This window comes from Euleptes europaea, chromosome 18, assembly GCF_029931775.1.
Source record: "Euleptes europaea isolate rEulEur1 chromosome 18, rEulEur1.hap1, whole genome shotgun sequence".
NCBI classification, from domain to species: Eukaryota; Metazoa; Chordata; class Lepidosauria; order Squamata; family Sphaerodactylidae; genus Euleptes; species Euleptes europaea.
In genome coordinates this window covers 41,420,840-41,438,801 of record NC_079329.1, presented here as the reverse complement: position 1 = coordinate 41,438,801, position 17,962 = coordinate 41,420,840, and the positions used below count along the sequence as shown (strand labels likewise).

Sequence of the window (17,962 nt, the reverse complement as noted above, 5' to 3'; positions counted from 1 at the left end):
GAGCTCGGGGGCTGGTGTGACCGGGGTCGCCATGTCTGAAGACCTGGCAGGACAGGTCGGGATCGCAGTCAGAGTCTGCGTTTCACTGGCAGTTAGTCCGGCCAACAGGCTAGTCAACAATTGTAAATCCTCTGCCGCCAATCGAGCATCTTCCAGCAACCAGTCAAGGGTGTGGAGGTCTTGGCAGGTGCTGGCATCCGCAAAGTCAGACGTCCAGGGGACCGTCGCGGCTAGAGAACGCCACTGAGCACAAACAGCGGTGCTGTTCAAGTGCATGCCATTTGCCTCCATTGCTGTCTTAATGTAAGCACTTGTCCCAACGACAACCAAAAGCCACAACAGGAGACTGAGTAGTCCAAAAGAGTTGGTTTAACGGTATCACAGGCAAGCAGAGCTTAGAAGTCCAAAGACAGCAATGGGGGCAAATGGCATGCACTTGATAATATAAGAACATTGAAAAAAGTGTTCAGCAATACAGTCTCATGAGATTACTTCAAACAGTCTAGAGGCATCCCAGCTCCCACGGGCACTAGCTAGCTTCAAAGGGAGCAGGAATGCAGTTTAGGGAAAACAGTCCTTGAACAATCTGTGGAGGAAAGTCTGTGAGAAAACGAAACTATTTGGGACTCAGCGAGTAGGCCTGACAACATCAAGGCAGGGTCCATGGCGACCCCCAAGCTCTTAACCCGTTCTGAAAAAAAACAACATCATTTCATCTAGGGCAAGTTGATTCAGTTCCTCTGGGATATCAGTCTTCCCAACTGGCATTACCTCTGCCTTGTTTGGATTCAGCTTGTCCTGCCTCAGCCTCCTGACCACAGCCCCAATGCACTGGTTCAGAACCCAAATGGGACACATCTGGAGGCTTGAAGAATGAAATGCAGAGCTGGGTGTCATCTGCATATTGATGAAACCCAACCCCAAAGCTCTGGACAATCTTATTCAGTGCCCTCATATATAATATTAAAGAGCCCAGGTGAGAGAACAGGACCCTGCGGTCCTCCACAAGACAAATTCCATCCAGCTGATTCTGCACCTCCGGTGGGACTCTGTGTCTGGCCAGACAGAAAAGAGTGAGGCCACCAAAGAGTGATGCCCTTAATAGCAACTCTGAATTCAAGCTGGTGGATAAGAATGGAGGGGTCAACTGTGCCAAAGGCTGCCCAGAGGTCCAGAATATCAACATGGAAGAGTGCCCCCTGTCCCTCTTTAGGTGAAGACCATCCACCAGGGCAACTAAAACTGTCTCAGTACCAAACCTAGATCTGAAACCAGGTTGAAATGAGTCAAGGGAACCACGAGGGACTACGAGAGAATGCTGGGCAGAGTTTATGGGCTCACTGGCTATTGGCTGCTATTACAGACCATGACTCATACCTCCTGATGTCCCTGACTCTTTGCAGGTAGCCACCCCATAGGGGCAGAGGTACAGTTTCCAGCGGTCTAGAGAAAATGTCCTGCCACTTCAACAGAAGCTTAATATTACCTCCAAACTGTGGAAAGCTGCAGCTGTCCCTTTCCACAAGTTATGCCCCCTGTTAAAGGGACAGGACATTTTTCTCCAGGAATGTTGGCAATCCTACCCTACATCACCGCTGGTGTCTGATAAACTATGTAGCTAGCATAAGGTGAGCAGACAGATGGATAGCAAAGGTTGCTGGAGCAAATGGGAGGGAGAGGAGTAAAGTGCCCTGAATACAGGATGGAGATGGGGGAGCTTGCTGACCACAGTAATGGGCACGTGAGGAAGCCAATCAGTACAAGTGTCCCATGCCATGTTTTTCAGTTTGATAGGGCAAAATCTCTGCAGAGTTTAGGACTCTCTCCACAATGTCTCAGGCCTTTCTCCTTGTGGGAATCGAACCAGGTTGTGCCATGACTTTCTCTGCTGCCTTCCTTGCCCTGCCCTGCCCTATATGGCAGGTGTTGACGGCAGTGCAGCTGGGCCTCACCCTTTCTGGGAACTGAACCCCTGCCTCTCATTTACGACACAGCGGCTTTTCCCTTAGGGAGCGATGGCGGGCGGGTGGGTGGGCAGCCAGAATTGCCTCTGTGGGAGGTGTAGATGAATATTCCCAGTGTCTGCATTTGTCCTTGCTTTTGCTCCTGGCTGAGTGCCACCCTGCCTGGGATAGGTACCCCTCACTCAGGTTGTTCTGTTGTGGCTGCCCCTACTGAGCGGGCTACAGACTTCTGCTAGGGATGCTGAACTGAGTGCCACGTCTCTTGAGGGCTCTCAAGAGAACCAAGATTCGTTCAAATCTGGGGTGTAATCCTGCACCCCTACCCGATCCTAAACAGTGGATTGGGAAACAGGATTTCTCCTGCTGCCCACGAAGTACGGTTTGACCCCCAGTTTTGCCGAGAGAGCCATCGTGCGACTCTTGGAATCCTGGACGAGGTCCCATCTGGCTGAGGGGGAACCATTGCCGTGAACGTTTCTTTGGAATTTAGGCTCAGCTCTCCCCTATCTATTACCATCTAAGCAACGATATTTAAGTAAGAATACCTACTCTTCTAAAATCTAAGTAAGTAACAAGAACTCTTTTGTTTTACCTGGAATTGGAAGCTTTGAAGGAGTGGAAAAAATAGCTATAGAATCTGAATCCTCCCATCTGAGATTTGGTTGACTCTTTTACATTTAAAAACATTCGATAAGCCAACAGAATCTCAATCAAATTGATCGGTGGATAGACACAACAATCGGGACTATTTGAATGACGGTATAGCCACCAATCAGAAATCCTGAAGTGCAAGGAGGAGGGACGAGCAGATTCCCCCCTTTTTTCCGGGAGGAGGCTTTTCTGAGTAAACAAATTCCTTTGTCACGTCTTACCCGGAAGTATCAGCTATCGTCTGCCATCGTGAGAACATTATGGGATTTGAGACCGGATGTGTGGCATTGTGTAACTGGCAAATACTTCCCCAGTTCCTAGGCAAAAGGAAAGAGGCAGTCGTGCAACTTTTTACTCTAGCCCCCGCAACATCATTCTACAACTCAACATATTCCTGTTTGGATTTTACAAATGAAACTTCAATTAACCACCAGAAGTGGCAACCATGGAAAGTGAGATTAAATATATGGATTGTCTTTTCTCTCTGACAAACAACACCTATGAACTTGCTATTCGGAAAATGGATGAAATTCTGGGAGATCTTAAGGACATTAAAGTCTGGATTATGACAATGAGATCTGAGATGAGAGAAGGAAGCTCCCCAAATGATAAACCATTAAATGAAGAATTAAACACTGCAAAGGAGATGGAGAGCTACGAAGGATTTGCGAAGGATATATACCTGCAAGAAGAAACCGAATCAACCTGACTGATAACCATGGAGATGAATGTAAGCGACTTGGATTTTTGGTTGTATGTACTACCTGATGAACTTTTCAAAGTTAACTGGGAGAACTTAAAAGGGCAAACAGCTGGAAATACCGGGATTTTTCTCTTCACCTTGGGGATGGAAGAAAATCTGCTGCAGATTCACTATCTTACATCAGTTTTCACAGAGGGAACTACATTAACAACTTCCATGGATGCCCTTCAATGTTTAAAGCTTCTGGGAAAGAGAGGAAGATGTTGGAAATTTAAGATAAAGAGACTGGGTCAAAGGGCTTAGTTTTTTGGGATTTAACTAAAAAGGTCTGATTAAACGGTTTGGCTTTGATAAAAACAGAATAATTAATGACATTAATATAATTGACAGTCATTTGATATGTGAGAGAAACGGAGAAATTAGAATATTCATTTCTAAAGGAGGTTAAAAATGTTACATATTATCTAATCCATTTTTATTTCTATTTTTATATATCTGTTCTTTTTTCCTTTCTGTTTTTTATTTTTTCTTTCTTTTCTCTTTATTTCAAAATAGGTAAATGAAATAGTAAATGTTTATAAATGTTTGTAATAATATTAGGATTAGAATCTTAAACAAAGGAGATAAAAAATAAATGATAAGATTGAGGGAGGGGTAGGGGAAGTCTTTATATTTTATTTTTTATTATCTATATATGGATGTATTTTCAACAATTATTAATTAGAATCTATACTTTGATGTTTACTTATATTAGTTGTTGAATACTTTGTTTGATCACTATAGAAAAATAATAAAAAATTTATTAAAAAGAATACTGAGCGGGCTACGGAAGTGTAGGCCCACTCTGTCTGGAGGGGCCACGTTTCCTTCCCTGGCTCAAGGGAACTTGGCTGCTGCAGGTCGGGACTGGAGCCCCCCCGTCTGCAAGAGCTCCCCAGGCTACGTTCACCCAGCAGCATGCTGCTGCTATTGGGGGCTTAAGATGGGGCTGCCCCTATCGTGATTTACCAATGCCTTCTGGGTATCCCTCTGGGATGGGAGGACGCCATTCAAAGTCTGGCCAGCCCAGTGTTTCATTCATTCGACTGTTCTGTTGCTTCAGCCACTGAGTCACAGGGCTGAAGTATTCTAGCAGTGCTGTTGCGTCCATCTGATTTGTACCGGTGAGTTGCTGGAGAATATCCTGCCACTGCTGGGAAGATCCAGCCCTCAATGCCTCGCTGCATGGAAAGAGATAAAGGGGAAGGGGCAATAAAATAGACACAGAGGCTCACAGCTGCCCCAGCCCCCCCACCCGGGGCCAGCCAGCAGCAGTGGACTCTTCCCCCCCTCCACGGAGGGTTTTTGCGTTCTTTTGCATTGCATCTGCAGAAGCAGCCTGAGGCGTGTGCAGCCTGCCCATTAGCAGCTTGTTGAGCAAGCATCTCCCTCGCAATCCTCTCTTTATGGCATGCCTGGCGCTGCCCTTGGTGGAGGGGGGAGGGGACTGGCAGAGTGGCAGGGGAAGATCTGAGCATCCTCAGGCATGGCGGAAGGCTCAGATCTCCATCCACTGTGGGATCAGGATGCAGATATCCTGGCAGCCCCTCTTCACCATCCCTTACTACTCTGCTTCCTCCTCTTTCCCCCCTCTTACCTGAGTTTCCTTCCAGCTTCTTTGGACTGGTAGATGTCACAGGTGTGGAGAGGGCCAGTGTGGTTTGCAGCTTGGCACAGGGCCTTATGGAACTGGAACTGCAGGATGAAACTGACAAAGTACCTAACCCAAGAGAAAACAAAAATCCTGCTGAGCCCTGTCAATTCATTAGCCAAAAAAAAAAAAAAAGATTTTCAATAACTCTGCCATTTCCCCAGAATGAATCCGATTCGGTCCTGAAGGCAGGACGTCAGTGATGAGTGCTGGAACCCAAATCCCCACAGCTGGCACAATCCCAGTGGGTGTTAGAGCAGAGGTTGGACGAGGAGTCCCGCTGGACAGAGGCTGGCGCAGAGTGTTTTCTCAGCTAGTTCCCAGCCGCCTGGGCAAGGCTGCAGCCACTGCTCTACACGGGTCCCCGCAGCATCTAACATCTGCCCCCCAGAACCTCCTGTGTTCCGGCCACGCTCCCCACCTCCCAAGGACCCCCAACCCATGGCATGCCCCCCCACCCGGCAGCTGGTCCCCCAGCAGCTGCAGCTCCCAGTACCTGATGTAAGGAGTGTTGCCTGGGATGTGGTATTTGGCACCAGGGTCAAAATGTGTCTCATTCCTTGCAATAGGAGGACAAATTCCCTGGTATTTTGTCCTGGAAAAAAGTCAGCCATTTGAGTGGAGAAGCAACGAACAGCGCTAGCATAAGTCTCTGAAATGTACACAGACACCATTTTTGGTCAAAGGGCCAGACTGCAGGTGATGAAGAAGCTCCTGCCGTTTTTAAAAAAATGATAAAACAGCCAGCAGGCAGAGGAGGACAACCTGGATCAGGTCCACAATGCACAGGGGAAGGGGTTAACTTGTGTAATTGTTCAGGAAAGCTTATGCTGCCTCTTCAGAAACCTGCTTGAGGTAGGTCATACTAAAACAATACTACTAAACCATGCAGGCATTAAAAAAAACACATCATTCAAAACAGGGCAGTGAATAAAACAAGCCATGAAACAAAAGAAGACAAAAGGCAGAAAGCAGCCTTAACCCTTTCACTGGGCCATTTTCCTTGAGCCCCTCAGCCATTATTTGCCCCATGAGGGAAAATACACAGACAGCCAAACAAAGGGATGTTTCGCCCTTCAGAGGAAGAGCAGCTCTGGGGGATGGGGGTGGTGGTGGAATGGCAGTACAGAAAACAGGGCCCCAGGGAGGGCTGAAATCTCCCTCCCACTATGCCTCAGTCCTGGTGATAACCCTGCCCCCCCACACACACACAAACACAAACGTCTTTGATCACTAAAGGAATTCAAACGACCCCTTGAAAGCTGCTGACTCTGGCTGTAAAGGCTTCCCCGGCTCACCCATCATGACCCACATTTGCTACAAAGGAGACTTTTACCGGAGATACCACCAGTCAGAGTTGTAACGGCTGGGGGGGGTGCGCCCACTGAAGACGTTCCATCGCCACTGATCTATCAGGTAGCCAAAGGGAAGGAAGGCGATCTTCTCCAGGGCCATTTTCAGGAGGTAGTTGATATCGCTGTCTGCAAGGAAGGGAGAGAAGGCCTGCTAGACAAGAAGGTCTTGGCTAGCTGAAATTAAGTCAAAAGAGTTTCCATCTAGACATTAGGAAGAATTTTCTAACAGTCAGGGCAGTTCCTCAGTGGAACAGGCTTCCTCGGGAGGTGGAGAGCTCTCCTTCCCTGGAGGTTTTTGAGCAGAGGCTAAATGGCCATCTGTCAGCAATGCTGATTCTATGACCTTAGGCAGATGATGAGAGGGAGGGCATCTTGGCCATCTTCTGTGCATGCAGTAGGGGTCACTGTGGGTGTGGGGGGGGAGGTGGTTGTGAATTTCCTGCCTTGTGCTGGGGGTTGGACTAGATGACCCTGGTGGTCCCTTCCAACTCTATGATTCTATGAGCAGCTTGGGGAAGGCTATCGGCATGGAACAGAAGAGGAAGAACTGATCAACAGGCCACCAACCTGAACCCCCTCACAGATCTGGTGCCACATGGCTACGGGTGACTCATGTCAAGGAATGGCACCCTGAGGAAACGTCAATCCCCCTCTGACCCAACACACCTTCCAGCCCAAAGGGCAGCAGCAGCCAGAGCTGACCATGTGTGGAACTCATCTTCCGGGCTACCCCCAATGCACTGTTTGATGTAGGGAGCTTAACTGAGGCATGGGGGCAAATGCTGGAGTCTAGCCCAGGATCCTCTCTTTTCCTTCAGCTCGAGTGAGCTGAACTTTGAAGCTCGACTCTTGCTCTTTTCTACCCCTTGAAGCAACAGGCTTTCTCTACTAAACCAATTCTTGAGCATTCCCGTTTATCCCTACTGGCTAACCTTGTTCCCCTGGCCCTCACGGTCTGGGCCGCCAACCACAACTTCTCCATACCTGCATCCTCCGTGACTTGGCTGAGCAGCCCGATTTTCTGCAGGTGGCTGGGGGTAGAGACGGACAAGCTCATGACATCTCCAATGGCTTCATGGAAGCCAGGGTTGGCACCGCTGCGGAAAGTGAGCGGCTGGTCCTTGTACTGCAGATAGTACTCCACGTGCCCCATCTCATGGTGGACTGTAAAGAGCTGCTCCATGGTGACCGTGGTGCACTGCTTGATCCTACAGGGAGAGTATGGAGGGAGGAGTTAAGCGGCGCTGGCGGGTTAGCTGGCAGTGGACAAGCTTGGCCGGCTGAAAAAGGGACTCTGGGCCCAGCTCCACGGTGGCAGCTCTCGTGTTTCGGCCAACTGGCCAGTCTCCCTTAGCTTAAGCGTCACACCTAAGAAGGGGAGGCAATGGTTGGGCTGCTGGGGAGACAAGGAAGAGCTGGCTGACAAACCAGTACTAGGCAGAGCCTGAGTTGCAATTTCCACAATAAGGTCTGGTAACTTGGGACCTTGGCCAGCAGGGGAAATTCTACTCAGGGTAAAAAGAGAAAGCCCACAAAGGCCATTTTGCCACAAGAGTCCACATCTCTCATTAAGTGCAACGTATATTTGAACTCACAATATTCAGAATTGGAAAATAAATATTGCTTTATAGGGACCTGGAACATGCTCAGCCAAACCCAAAACATGAACACATGAAGCTGCCTTCTACTGAATCAGACCCTTGGTCCATCAAAGTCAGTACAGTTTACTCAGACCGGCAGCGGCTCTCCAGGGTCTCAGGCAGAGGTCTTTCCCATCACCTTAACTGAAGATGCTGGGGATTGAACCTGGGACCTTCTGCATGCCAAACAGACGCTATACCACTGAGTCATGGCCTCTCTCCAAACGGCTACTCCAGGAGGCAAAGCCAAAACCAATACCTCCCTCTTGCAAAAGTATCTCATGGCAACTACAATGAGGGGGAAAGTATTTGTCCCCTGCTAAATTTGCCCGTTTGCCCTCTGACAAAGAAATGACCAGTCCATAATTTTAATGGTAGGTCTATTGTAGCTGTGAGAGACAGAATAACAACAGGAAAACCCCCAGAAACCCAGAAGACAAAAGTCAGAGATTGATGTGCATTATAATGAGTGAAATTAGTATTTGATCCCTTTACAAAAGATGACTTAGTACTTGGTAGCAAAACCCCTGTTGGCAATTACAGAGGTCAGACGTTTCTTGTAGGTGGCCACCAGGTTTGCACACATCTCAGGAGGTATTTTGTCCCACTCCTCTTTACAGATCCTCTCCAAGTCAGTAAGACTTGGAGAGTTGCCTTGGCCGTGTGTTTTGGGTCATTGTCATGCTGGAATACCCATCCTCGACCCATTTTCAATGCCCTGGCTGAGGAAAGGAGGTGCTCACCCAAGATTTGACGATATATGGTCCCGTCCATTGAAGCGGTGAAGGTGTCCTGTCCCCTTAGCAGAAAAACACCCCCAAAGCATAATATGTCCCCCTTCATGTTTGACGGTGGGGATGGTGTTCTTGAGTCATAGGCAGCATCCCTCCTCCTCCAAACATGGCAAGTTGAGTTGATGCCAAAGAGCTCGATTTTGGTCTCCTCTGATCACAACACTTTCACCCAGTTCTCCTCTGGGTCATTCAGATGTGCATTGGCAAACTGCAGACGGGCCTGTACATGTGCTGTCTTGAGCAAGGCGACCTTGCGGGCTCTGCAAGATCTCAGTCCTTCACGGCGTAGTGTGTTACCAACTGTTTTCATGGTGACTATGGTCCCAGCTGCCCTGAGATCATTGACAAGTTCCCCCCGTGTAGGTCTGGGCTGCTTCATCACCGTTCTCATGATCATTGCAACTCCACGAGATGATATCTTGCATGGAGCCCCAGACCGAGGGAGGTTGACAGTTAGGGTTAGGGTTGTCACCTTCTCACCAAGCTGCTTGGCAATAGTCTTGTAGCCCAGTCCAGCCTTGTGCAGGTCTACAATCTTGTCCCTGACATCCTTGGACAGCTCTTTGGTCTTGGTCATGGTGACTAGTTTGGAATGATGGATTGATTGCTTCTGTCGACAGCAGAACCCTAACCCTAACCCTAATCAGCTGGTTGATAGGGGATCAAATACTTATTTCACTCATTATAATGCACATCAATCTCTGACTTTTGTCTTCTGGGTTTCTGGGGGTTTTCCAGTTGTTAATTCTGTCTCTCACAGCTACAATAAACCTACCATTAAAATTATGGACTGCTCATTTCTTCATCAGAGGGCAAAGGCAAATTTAGCAGGGGATCAAATACTTTTTTCCCTCACTGTATGCTGAATGCATGAAGCTGCCTTATTCAGAGTCAAACCATTGATCTGTCAAGCCTAGAATTGTGCCTATTTCATTGGAAGGATGTTCCAACCCCTAGGAGAACAGCAAGCTTGGAGAAGGAGGGGGTGGGACATCTCCACTCCTGCACCAATCTGGACTGTAAGATTAGAACAAAGCTCCCTCTCTGCTCTGTAAAAGCAGCTCATGGCTGAGGTCAGGCAGGTCACAGACTCCGCTCCTTCACTTTATCCCTCCCTGCCTCATTTGAGCCCACGAAGCATACCTGGAGAACCAGATGCCGTTAGTCTCTCAAGGTCAGAAGAGTCTTTGCCCTGACGGGCAATTCTTGGTGGCAATCATGTTCATATTTCTCTCAGGCTTCCTATATCAATAAAGCTTTCGGGGGCGGGGGCTGTTTTTTAAAACTTTTTTTCCTTGACAACATTGATAAAAGCTTGTTTCTCAAAGAAAAGAAGGGGAATAAAAAGAAATGAAGGGATGTCTGGGAGGAATGGAGGGAGAGAGAAAGGGAAGAGGAATACGAAGAAGGAAAGTCCAAGGAAGAAAGAGAAGGGAGGCTAAAAAGAAGGAAAGCATCAGGGATGGAGAGAGGAGAGGAGCTGGAACCACAGGGTGACCGAGGAGACCCCCGGAGCTTCCCAGCCCTCCCCCACCCTCCAGCGGCTGCAGCTCCCCCTGCAGCCATCAGCCCTTGCCTGTTCCTTCGAATGAGAAGAGCTGATAAAGAAGCCCTGCCTCACAATGGCCCCACCCGCTTTCTGAAAAGCCCACTGGCCACCAGGGGAAGCGCTGGCAGATGCCATGGCGCCCTTGGGCACCACATTGGGGACCCCTGCTCTAGCCTTTTTGTTGTGGAAATATAAGGAGAAAGGTGCATCCCCATAACAAACAGCACTAGATACTTTTTATTTTAAAAATTGGGAATTCAGAGGAACCGATACATCATGATGATTTACCATTATGATGTTATAACACTATAGCTAGTTATTACTGGTTTTTTAAAAGCCCCCAAAGCCTTTTAATACAGGCAGAAATGGTGACCTGGGGGGGCTGAGGAAAATGCCACTGACGTGGGTGGGACTTTCCCATCCACACATCATGCAAATATGTTTGGACTATATTCTTTGCAGAAAGGTCATAACAAACCAGCTTTGGTAAAGATCATAACGAGAAGGGGAAACATCCAGAAAGCGGATTATTAAAAGAAAACATCTTGTAGATGCTCAAAAAACCTGTTGCAAATGGAAGCCGATCCAGATAAAACCCTTGGTGTGGATGCAGTCTTAATTCTGAGCCTGGGGACAGTTAAAAACCCGGACAAATCCCTTGGGAGAAGAAGAGTGGGTTTTTATACCCCATTTTTCTCTACCTTTAAAGAGTCTCAAAGCAGCTGACAATCACCTTTCCTTCCCCCCCACTATAGGCACCTTGTGGGTTAGGTGGGGCCGAGAGAGTTCTTGAAGGACTGTGACTGGCCCACGGTCCCCCAGCTGGCTTCAGGAGTAGTAGTGGGGAAACAAACCCGGTTCACCAGATTAGAGTCCGCTGCTCATGTGCAGGAGTGGGGAATCGAACCCGGTTCTCCAGATTAGACCCCACCACTCCTAACCACTACATCACATTGTGCAGCAAGGCACTCGGTTCCCTTTCCAACGCAGTATGCACCTGAAGTCTTTGCGGTTGTAGAAATCCCAGGCTGATGCATGACACACCACTTCCCGCCCGTCCGCTGGCTTCTCCAGCATCGAGCTCTCCCAGAATTCGGGTGGCATTCCCAGCAGGCCAAGCGATGTGAAGAACTCCTCTGCCACCCGGAACATGTGTGTTGCATTCCAGTTCTAGGAAAGGCACAGGGATTCACAGGCGTCACTACTCAGCACCAACTGTTCCTGGAGTCCAGTCTCAAGCCCCTCCCACAATCTTGCAACAGAGACAGGGGCCCGTTTGCTCCGTGGACCTCAGAGACGGGTTGGGGGAGGGGAAGCTTCCGAAATGAGCCGAAGGCAACTCAGCTCTCCCATGAGGGAGAATGAAGGCTGACCCCCTTGGTCAAAAGTGCAAGCTCATTGGTCCACAGTAGTATTTGAAGACGAAGCTGTGTTGTATCATGGGGATTGTCTTGACAGTGCATTTTTTCCAACCCCAACACATTTACTGGGACCAAAACCATACCGTGCCACACCTGTCCCCATGAGGCAAATGGCATGAAAGCAGGGATCTCAGCGCACGAAAATGTCACATGGGGATTATGTCACAGCAGACAGAAACTGAAGCTACACATTCTTCCGTCGAGCTGTGATGCAGCTGTAGCTCATTTGCATGCCTTTACTTAAAAAGGAGTACAGCAGCCCCTTCAAAACTAAGAACATTTATTTCAGCATAACCTCTCGTGAGTCAGAGCTCAGTTAATGAGATGCATGTCCTTAACTGAGCCGAACAGGGCGGCCTGGTGGATCAGTATTCCTCTGATGCCCTCAACCCTCCTGCAGAAAACGGCTCAGCATATCACTGGGAGGGGGGGCGGTTTCTTTCCCCGGTCAGCACAGCCTGGCTAAGAGCTGCAGCTGAAGCAAGAGGGGGACACGACAAGGAGGAGGACGGCAATAGAGAAGGGCTTACTTTCTGTTTCATTGTGTCGGTGACGTCGAGATTGGGCTTGTTTGGGAAAGGAATCATCATATCGTAAATGTTGTTCCACTGCTGGGCCCACATGTTGCCTGCAAGGGGGACAGAGCGGCACAGTTTAGCTTCAATATGAAAGATAAGCGCAGAGAATCGTGGCAAGAAGCGGAAGCATCCAGGGAGAGTCCTCTGGCCAAGCCCTCTTTGTAAGAATATTGTCGAAGGCTTTCACGGTCAGAGTTCATTGGTTCTTGTAGGTTATCCGGGCTGTGTAACCGTGGTCTTGGTATTTTCTTTCCTGACGTTTCGCCAGCAGCTGTGGCCGGCATCTTCAGAGGAGTAACACTGAAGGACACTGTCAGGAAAGAAAATACCAAGACCACAGTCACACAGCCCAGATAACCGACAAGAACCACTTTGTAAGGTTCCTGTATTTGGGCACAGAAGCAGAAAGTATTGTGTGTATGTGCGCTGCTGGATAAGAATCAGAACATTTAGGTCTCTGTGCTGACCCCATAAACCTAGCCATACATTACACCTTTCCCAAGTCCATCCCTGGGACCGGTCAACAGGCAAAGGGCTAGGAGTTCAGCACTCAAAACTCAATTTCCAGGGTAGGACTAGTAGCAGAACACTGGCAACCAACAGAAGCCCTTAGTGGGCAGGGGGCGAAGTTACATGTCATGGTTTGTACCCAAAATGTGCTAAGAATTTGCTTGTTGATGATTTTTTTACCGCAGAGATGTGCAATTCCTAGAGCAGTGGTGGCGAACCTATGGCAGCCGCGTGCCAGAGGGGGCACTCAGAGCCCTCTCTGTGGGCACGTGTGCTGTTGCCCCAGCACAGAGTTCGTCTGAGTTCGTTACTAGAAAGCCAGAGGGACGCGGGGCCGGGCTGCTCCCCTCCCCCTCTCCACGCGCACCTGAGGGCATTTCTCACATCACCTGCCTCTCTGCCCAGCAGACCAATGGGAGCGCTTCCTCCCTCCCATCACATGCGGCAGGGCGGCTCACATGCGGCGTAAGAGTGCAGTGCGGACGGCAGCCTGTTGAGTCTGTGGCGAAGGTGATTCCCGTGGTGGGGTTGGAAAGGAGCTAGGTTGGAGGAGAGCATAGCTCACAGCGTGGCATAGCTGGAGGGGAGCAGAGCGCTCGGGCCACAGCTCGGGCTTTGCGGCGCCTCCCACCTTTCAGTGAAATCTCCTACTAAAAGAGGAACACTCACTTACCCAGCATGTAATTAACCTGTGGAACTCCTTGCCACAGGATGTGGTGATGGCATCTACACTAGATGCCTTTAAGAGGGGATTGGACAAATTTCTGGAGGAAAAGTCCATCACGGGTTACTAGCCCGGATGGGTATGTGCTACCTCCTTATCATAGATGTGGGCCACTGTGAGATACAGGAGCTGGACTAGGTAGGTCCAACGCATGTACAGCGGAGGTGAATCAAAGGTAGGAAATGCACTCAGATGCCTTTTCCAGAGCAGGCCAAAAGGTCTGCAAATTCAAAAGCAACAGGAAAAATCACATTAATTGTTCAAAAGCATGCCAAATGCAAACTTTTACCTTTCAATAAAAAGTTGTTTGTATCATTGAAAGCTCTGTTATTGTGTTTTTCTTTTAAGACAAAAGATGTTAATGTATGAGTTGTTTTTTTTCTAAACTAAAACCTCAGTATTCAGGTTAAATTGCCATGTTGACACTTTGCGATAAATAAGTGGGTTTTGGATTGCAGTTTAGGCACTCGGTCTCTAAAAGGTTCGCCATCGCTGTCCTAGAGCAGTGTGGCATCATTTCCAGGTGCAAACCAGAAGTGACATCATGATGTCCCTGCCCCTTGCTCCCACAGGAATGAAGAGGCTTGGGGCCCAGATGCAGGAGCTTGCCCGCCACCCTTTGGGACCCCTTGAAATCCAGGCTATCACCCCCAATGACCTTTTTACAGCAGAAAACAGAGGACTATACTGACTGTGTTGCTCAAATAGATTAGGGGGGTGTCAAAAATGGGCAGAATACAGACCAGGCAAAATGAGAGCTGCCCCTCCAGAAATTAGCTCCAGGCAAGAGCGGTTGGTGCCTGGAAGGGTGGGTGGTCAAGGCATTCCATCCCTCCCATGTTCTATGGTGAAGGGTGGACACCCTGGGCATTCTGTGATAACAGTCATGGGATGCCTCAAGAGTCTCTTGTCAGCAGGACTTCCTGCACGACTGCTTTGTCTCAATCTCAAGCTAGATAAACTTCCACATTTTTCACCTGCTCTCCACCTTACAAGGGCAGTGTGTGCCCCCCCCCCATTTCTCTCTCCTGGCAGCGGTATGTCCATTGGCAAGCAGAGGCATTGTTTGGAAGCATGTTTGTAGGAAATAACACTGCTTGCCATGAGTGAGACAAAAAAAGCTCGGCGCCAGCGCTTGCACGGCAGAAATATGAATGAGAATGAACCCATCCTGTCTGCTCAGTCCGCCCAGCTGGAGCAGAGTCAGAATTCCCTGGCAGGGGGCACAGAAGCCATTTGTTTGGGGAAGCTGTTCTTGCAGGGAATGCTCTTGCAAATGAGGGTAACAAAGAGGACTGAAGGTTTAAAAAAACCTCTGTGGCAGGCAGTACAGAGGAATGATTCGACACAGGAACTTATAGAAGGCATTGAGGCAACGGGGCACTCGAGCTACAGTAAGCAGAAAAAGCATGGGGAGGGGAGACAACGGCACGAAATAACTCAGGAGTGTTGAACTGATGGCTTGCTCTCATTTTTCTATCTCTAGCAAAACAAAACCATTTATTATAGCTTTAAAAATCCATTACATTAACATTATAAAGTTATACATGAAGTTTTTACAAGAAACATGTGCCAAATTTTCTGTTGTTGCGACACATCATGTCCTTTTTTAAAAAATTAGTCAGAATGATTAGGACAAAGGTCTCCTTACATTTCAGGATCCACTCATCGATTGTGGGGCTTAAAACAGATTTTCAATAACGAGCAAATACTAATCTAGGAGCTGCTAATATATGGGAAACTGGATTATGCTTATCATTCAAAATCATAGCAGTGTAGCTTAACAATACAGAGCATAAGAATATAAGAAAAGCCCTGCTGGATCAGACCCAGGCCCATCAAGTCCAGCAGTCTGTTCACACAGTGACCAACCATACTTTCAGAAACTCTTCAGCAAGACCTTCAATCCCCAGTCCACCCCCCCTCCACCACACACACCTTTTATTGCCATCTTACCCAGTAAGTGAGCAGGAATGGGGCCTTGCAGATTAATGTATTTCGGGCCGTATCGCTCATACAATTTCCTCCTGACAAAAGCATGGAGATTTAGGTAGAGTTCCTCCAGCTGATGATAAAGTTTCTCCAGATCATCCTCAAAAGTGGATGAATCATACCAGGAGCGCCAGTAAGCCCCAGTGTCTTTGAATCCTGGATAAAAGAAGAGCACAGAACCCAATGGGGAGTCATCTGTCATCTCAGCATGCGGACAACCATTCTCTTCCTCTTATATTTGAATTTCTGTCTTTCTGTGCTGTGAAGGCATGGATCAGGTGACTAGTAAATTGAAAGCCAGACCCTCCAAATAATTTTCAAATGCACGTAGGAGCGTTGGGAACTGCCTGGGAAGATGATTGCAAAAATACATCCTGCTCCTCGGGACTCTCAGTGGTTCTAGTGAACTCTGGCCTGATTCACACAATACTTTTGCACATAAATATGATGTGGTGAAATGGAGAGGAACTGATCTTCTTTGGTGTCGTTGTCATGATGTCTGTTATCTCTGAGAAGTGTGGAAGAACCCCAGAGAAAATGGTCACAGGGTCACAGGACTAAAACGAACCCCAACTACTATTAAGTCCATCACCTCATAAATGCTTTGAACACCATGCCTGGAACATTGTCAGAAATTTTTCCCAATATCAAAATACACTGTGGTGTAAAAGCACCTGCAGAGAGAAGCTACTGTGAACTGTGTTGTGGCTGAAACATAGTTCACAGTGGCTTCTCTCTGGCACCACCAAGCAAACAGAGGATCTGAGAATTGGCCAACTCCTAGGAAAGACGGCAAACAAACTACACGGTGAAAAAAGTGGGCAAAAGGCCCCAGAAGGGTACTGAACCTGCATGGGTGGGGGTAGCTACCATGACCCCACCCACTGCAGCTTCCCATCCATACCTTTCCTGTGTCCTTTTAAAATTTGCTGTACATAACCTCAAAAGCCCCAATGGTCGGAGTCTTTCTTTGGCAAGGCAGGCTTCCCCGTCCCCAGATCCAGCCCCAATCCTTGCTTAGAATTTCTCACCATCCATTCTGTAGGCCTCATTGCTGAGTGACACGAACTCCTCATACTTGGCCCTGAGAGGACTGCCAGCTGCGTTGTGCCAACTTTCCCAGGCATACAGAAGCTTTCTGTAACTGCGAGAGGTGGCCATGATGTCTGTTATCTCTGCAAAGTGTGGGAAGAAACCCCAGAGAAAATGGTCACAGGGTCACAAGGCTAACAAGAACCCCAACTACTATGAAGTCCAAACCCCTCCTGCCACACACCCAGTCTCCTCACAGGTCTCAGGTCAGTGGAAGAGGCAAAACGCAACTGTGACAGCCCACAAAAGAATTCCTCCCCACCAAGACTAGAAAGTATGGAGTGAAGTGGTTTGACAAATGGGGCAGAGGCTTTTCTAGGGGTAGGAACCACAGGAGAAATGGCTTAAGAAGATAGAGAAGGCCCTGAAATAGGGTTGCCAGCCTCCAGGTACTAGCTGGAGATCTCCAGCTATTACAACGGTTCTCCAGCTGACAGAGATCAGATCGCCTGGAGAAAATGGCCGCTTTGGCCATTGGACTCTATGGCATTGAAGTCCCTCCCCTCCCCAAACCCCACCCTCCCCAGGCTCCGCCCCAAAAATCTCCCACCAGTGGTGAAGAGGGACCTGGCAACCCTACCCTGAAAGGACACTCACTGCCTCCACAGTGACATAATGGAGTCTTTCCCCCCCAGTTTGAATAGTTTTATTGAAGTATGCAAAGTATTTCAGAATATGCCAAAATATACAAAATACAAAAAAAACATAGTACACAGAAAAGAAATTGAAGAAAAAAAGAAAAGAAAAAGTGAAAAATAAAACAATATAAAAACCGACTTCCAACTCTCCTCATACAGAACTGAATATATATATTATTTCTTTTGTGAATAACTTTGATTTTATCTGCTTTTACTTTAATTATTATTTAGTTATTTTTATCTTAGTCTACAGTTTAGCAAGTTTAGGTTCTAAAACCTAAGGTCATTTTTCTATCGCTAAAATACTGATTTATTTATTTTGACCATACCTTCCAGTCTTTATCAAAGTCGGAAATCCAGTTATCTTCTATATATTTACTTAACATGGCTATCTTGGCCAGCTCCAGAACTTTCTGATGCCATTCATGCAATGTGGGTACTTCCTCTATTCTCCATTTTTTCGCCCATATGATTCTTGCCACTGTTGTTAAATATCTAAAGGTTTTTCTAATGTTCTATCTAAGATACCCAGTAAATATATTTCCGGTTTGAGTGGAAATTTTACTCCAATCTATCTTTCTATATAAATAAAAATGTAAATGTCCGTTTGTTCAAAATCTTAAATCTCCGAAAGTTCTTCACCGATTGCTTTGAAATTTTG

General features: G+C 47.8%; 1 protein-coding gene across 1 annotated transcript in view; it reads right to left on the bottom strand.

Moving 5' to 3' along the window:
- The window catches only part of ACE (angiotensin I converting enzyme), a 93,322-nt gene that overhangs the window by 54,897 nt on the left and 20,463 nt on the right, over positions 1–17,962 (bottom strand). The window contains exons 4-12 of the mRNA XM_056863639.1: positions 16,603–16,746; positions 15,536–15,727; positions 12,298–12,395; positions 11,344–11,516; positions 7,348–7,571; positions 6,345–6,489; positions 5,505–5,603; positions 4,955–5,077; positions 4,327–4,538 (exon numbers count right to left, since the gene is read on the bottom strand). Of these exons, the coding sequence (XP_056719617.1) occupies positions 4,327–4,538; positions 4,955–5,077; positions 5,505–5,603; positions 6,345–6,489; positions 7,348–7,571; positions 11,344–11,516; positions 12,298–12,395; positions 15,536–15,727; positions 16,603–16,746 (1,410 nt within the window). The remainder of the gene's footprint in view (positions 1–4,326; positions 4,539–4,954; positions 5,078–5,504; positions 5,604–6,344; positions 6,490–7,347; positions 7,572–11,343; positions 11,517–12,297; positions 12,396–15,535; positions 15,728–16,602; positions 16,747–17,962) is intronic.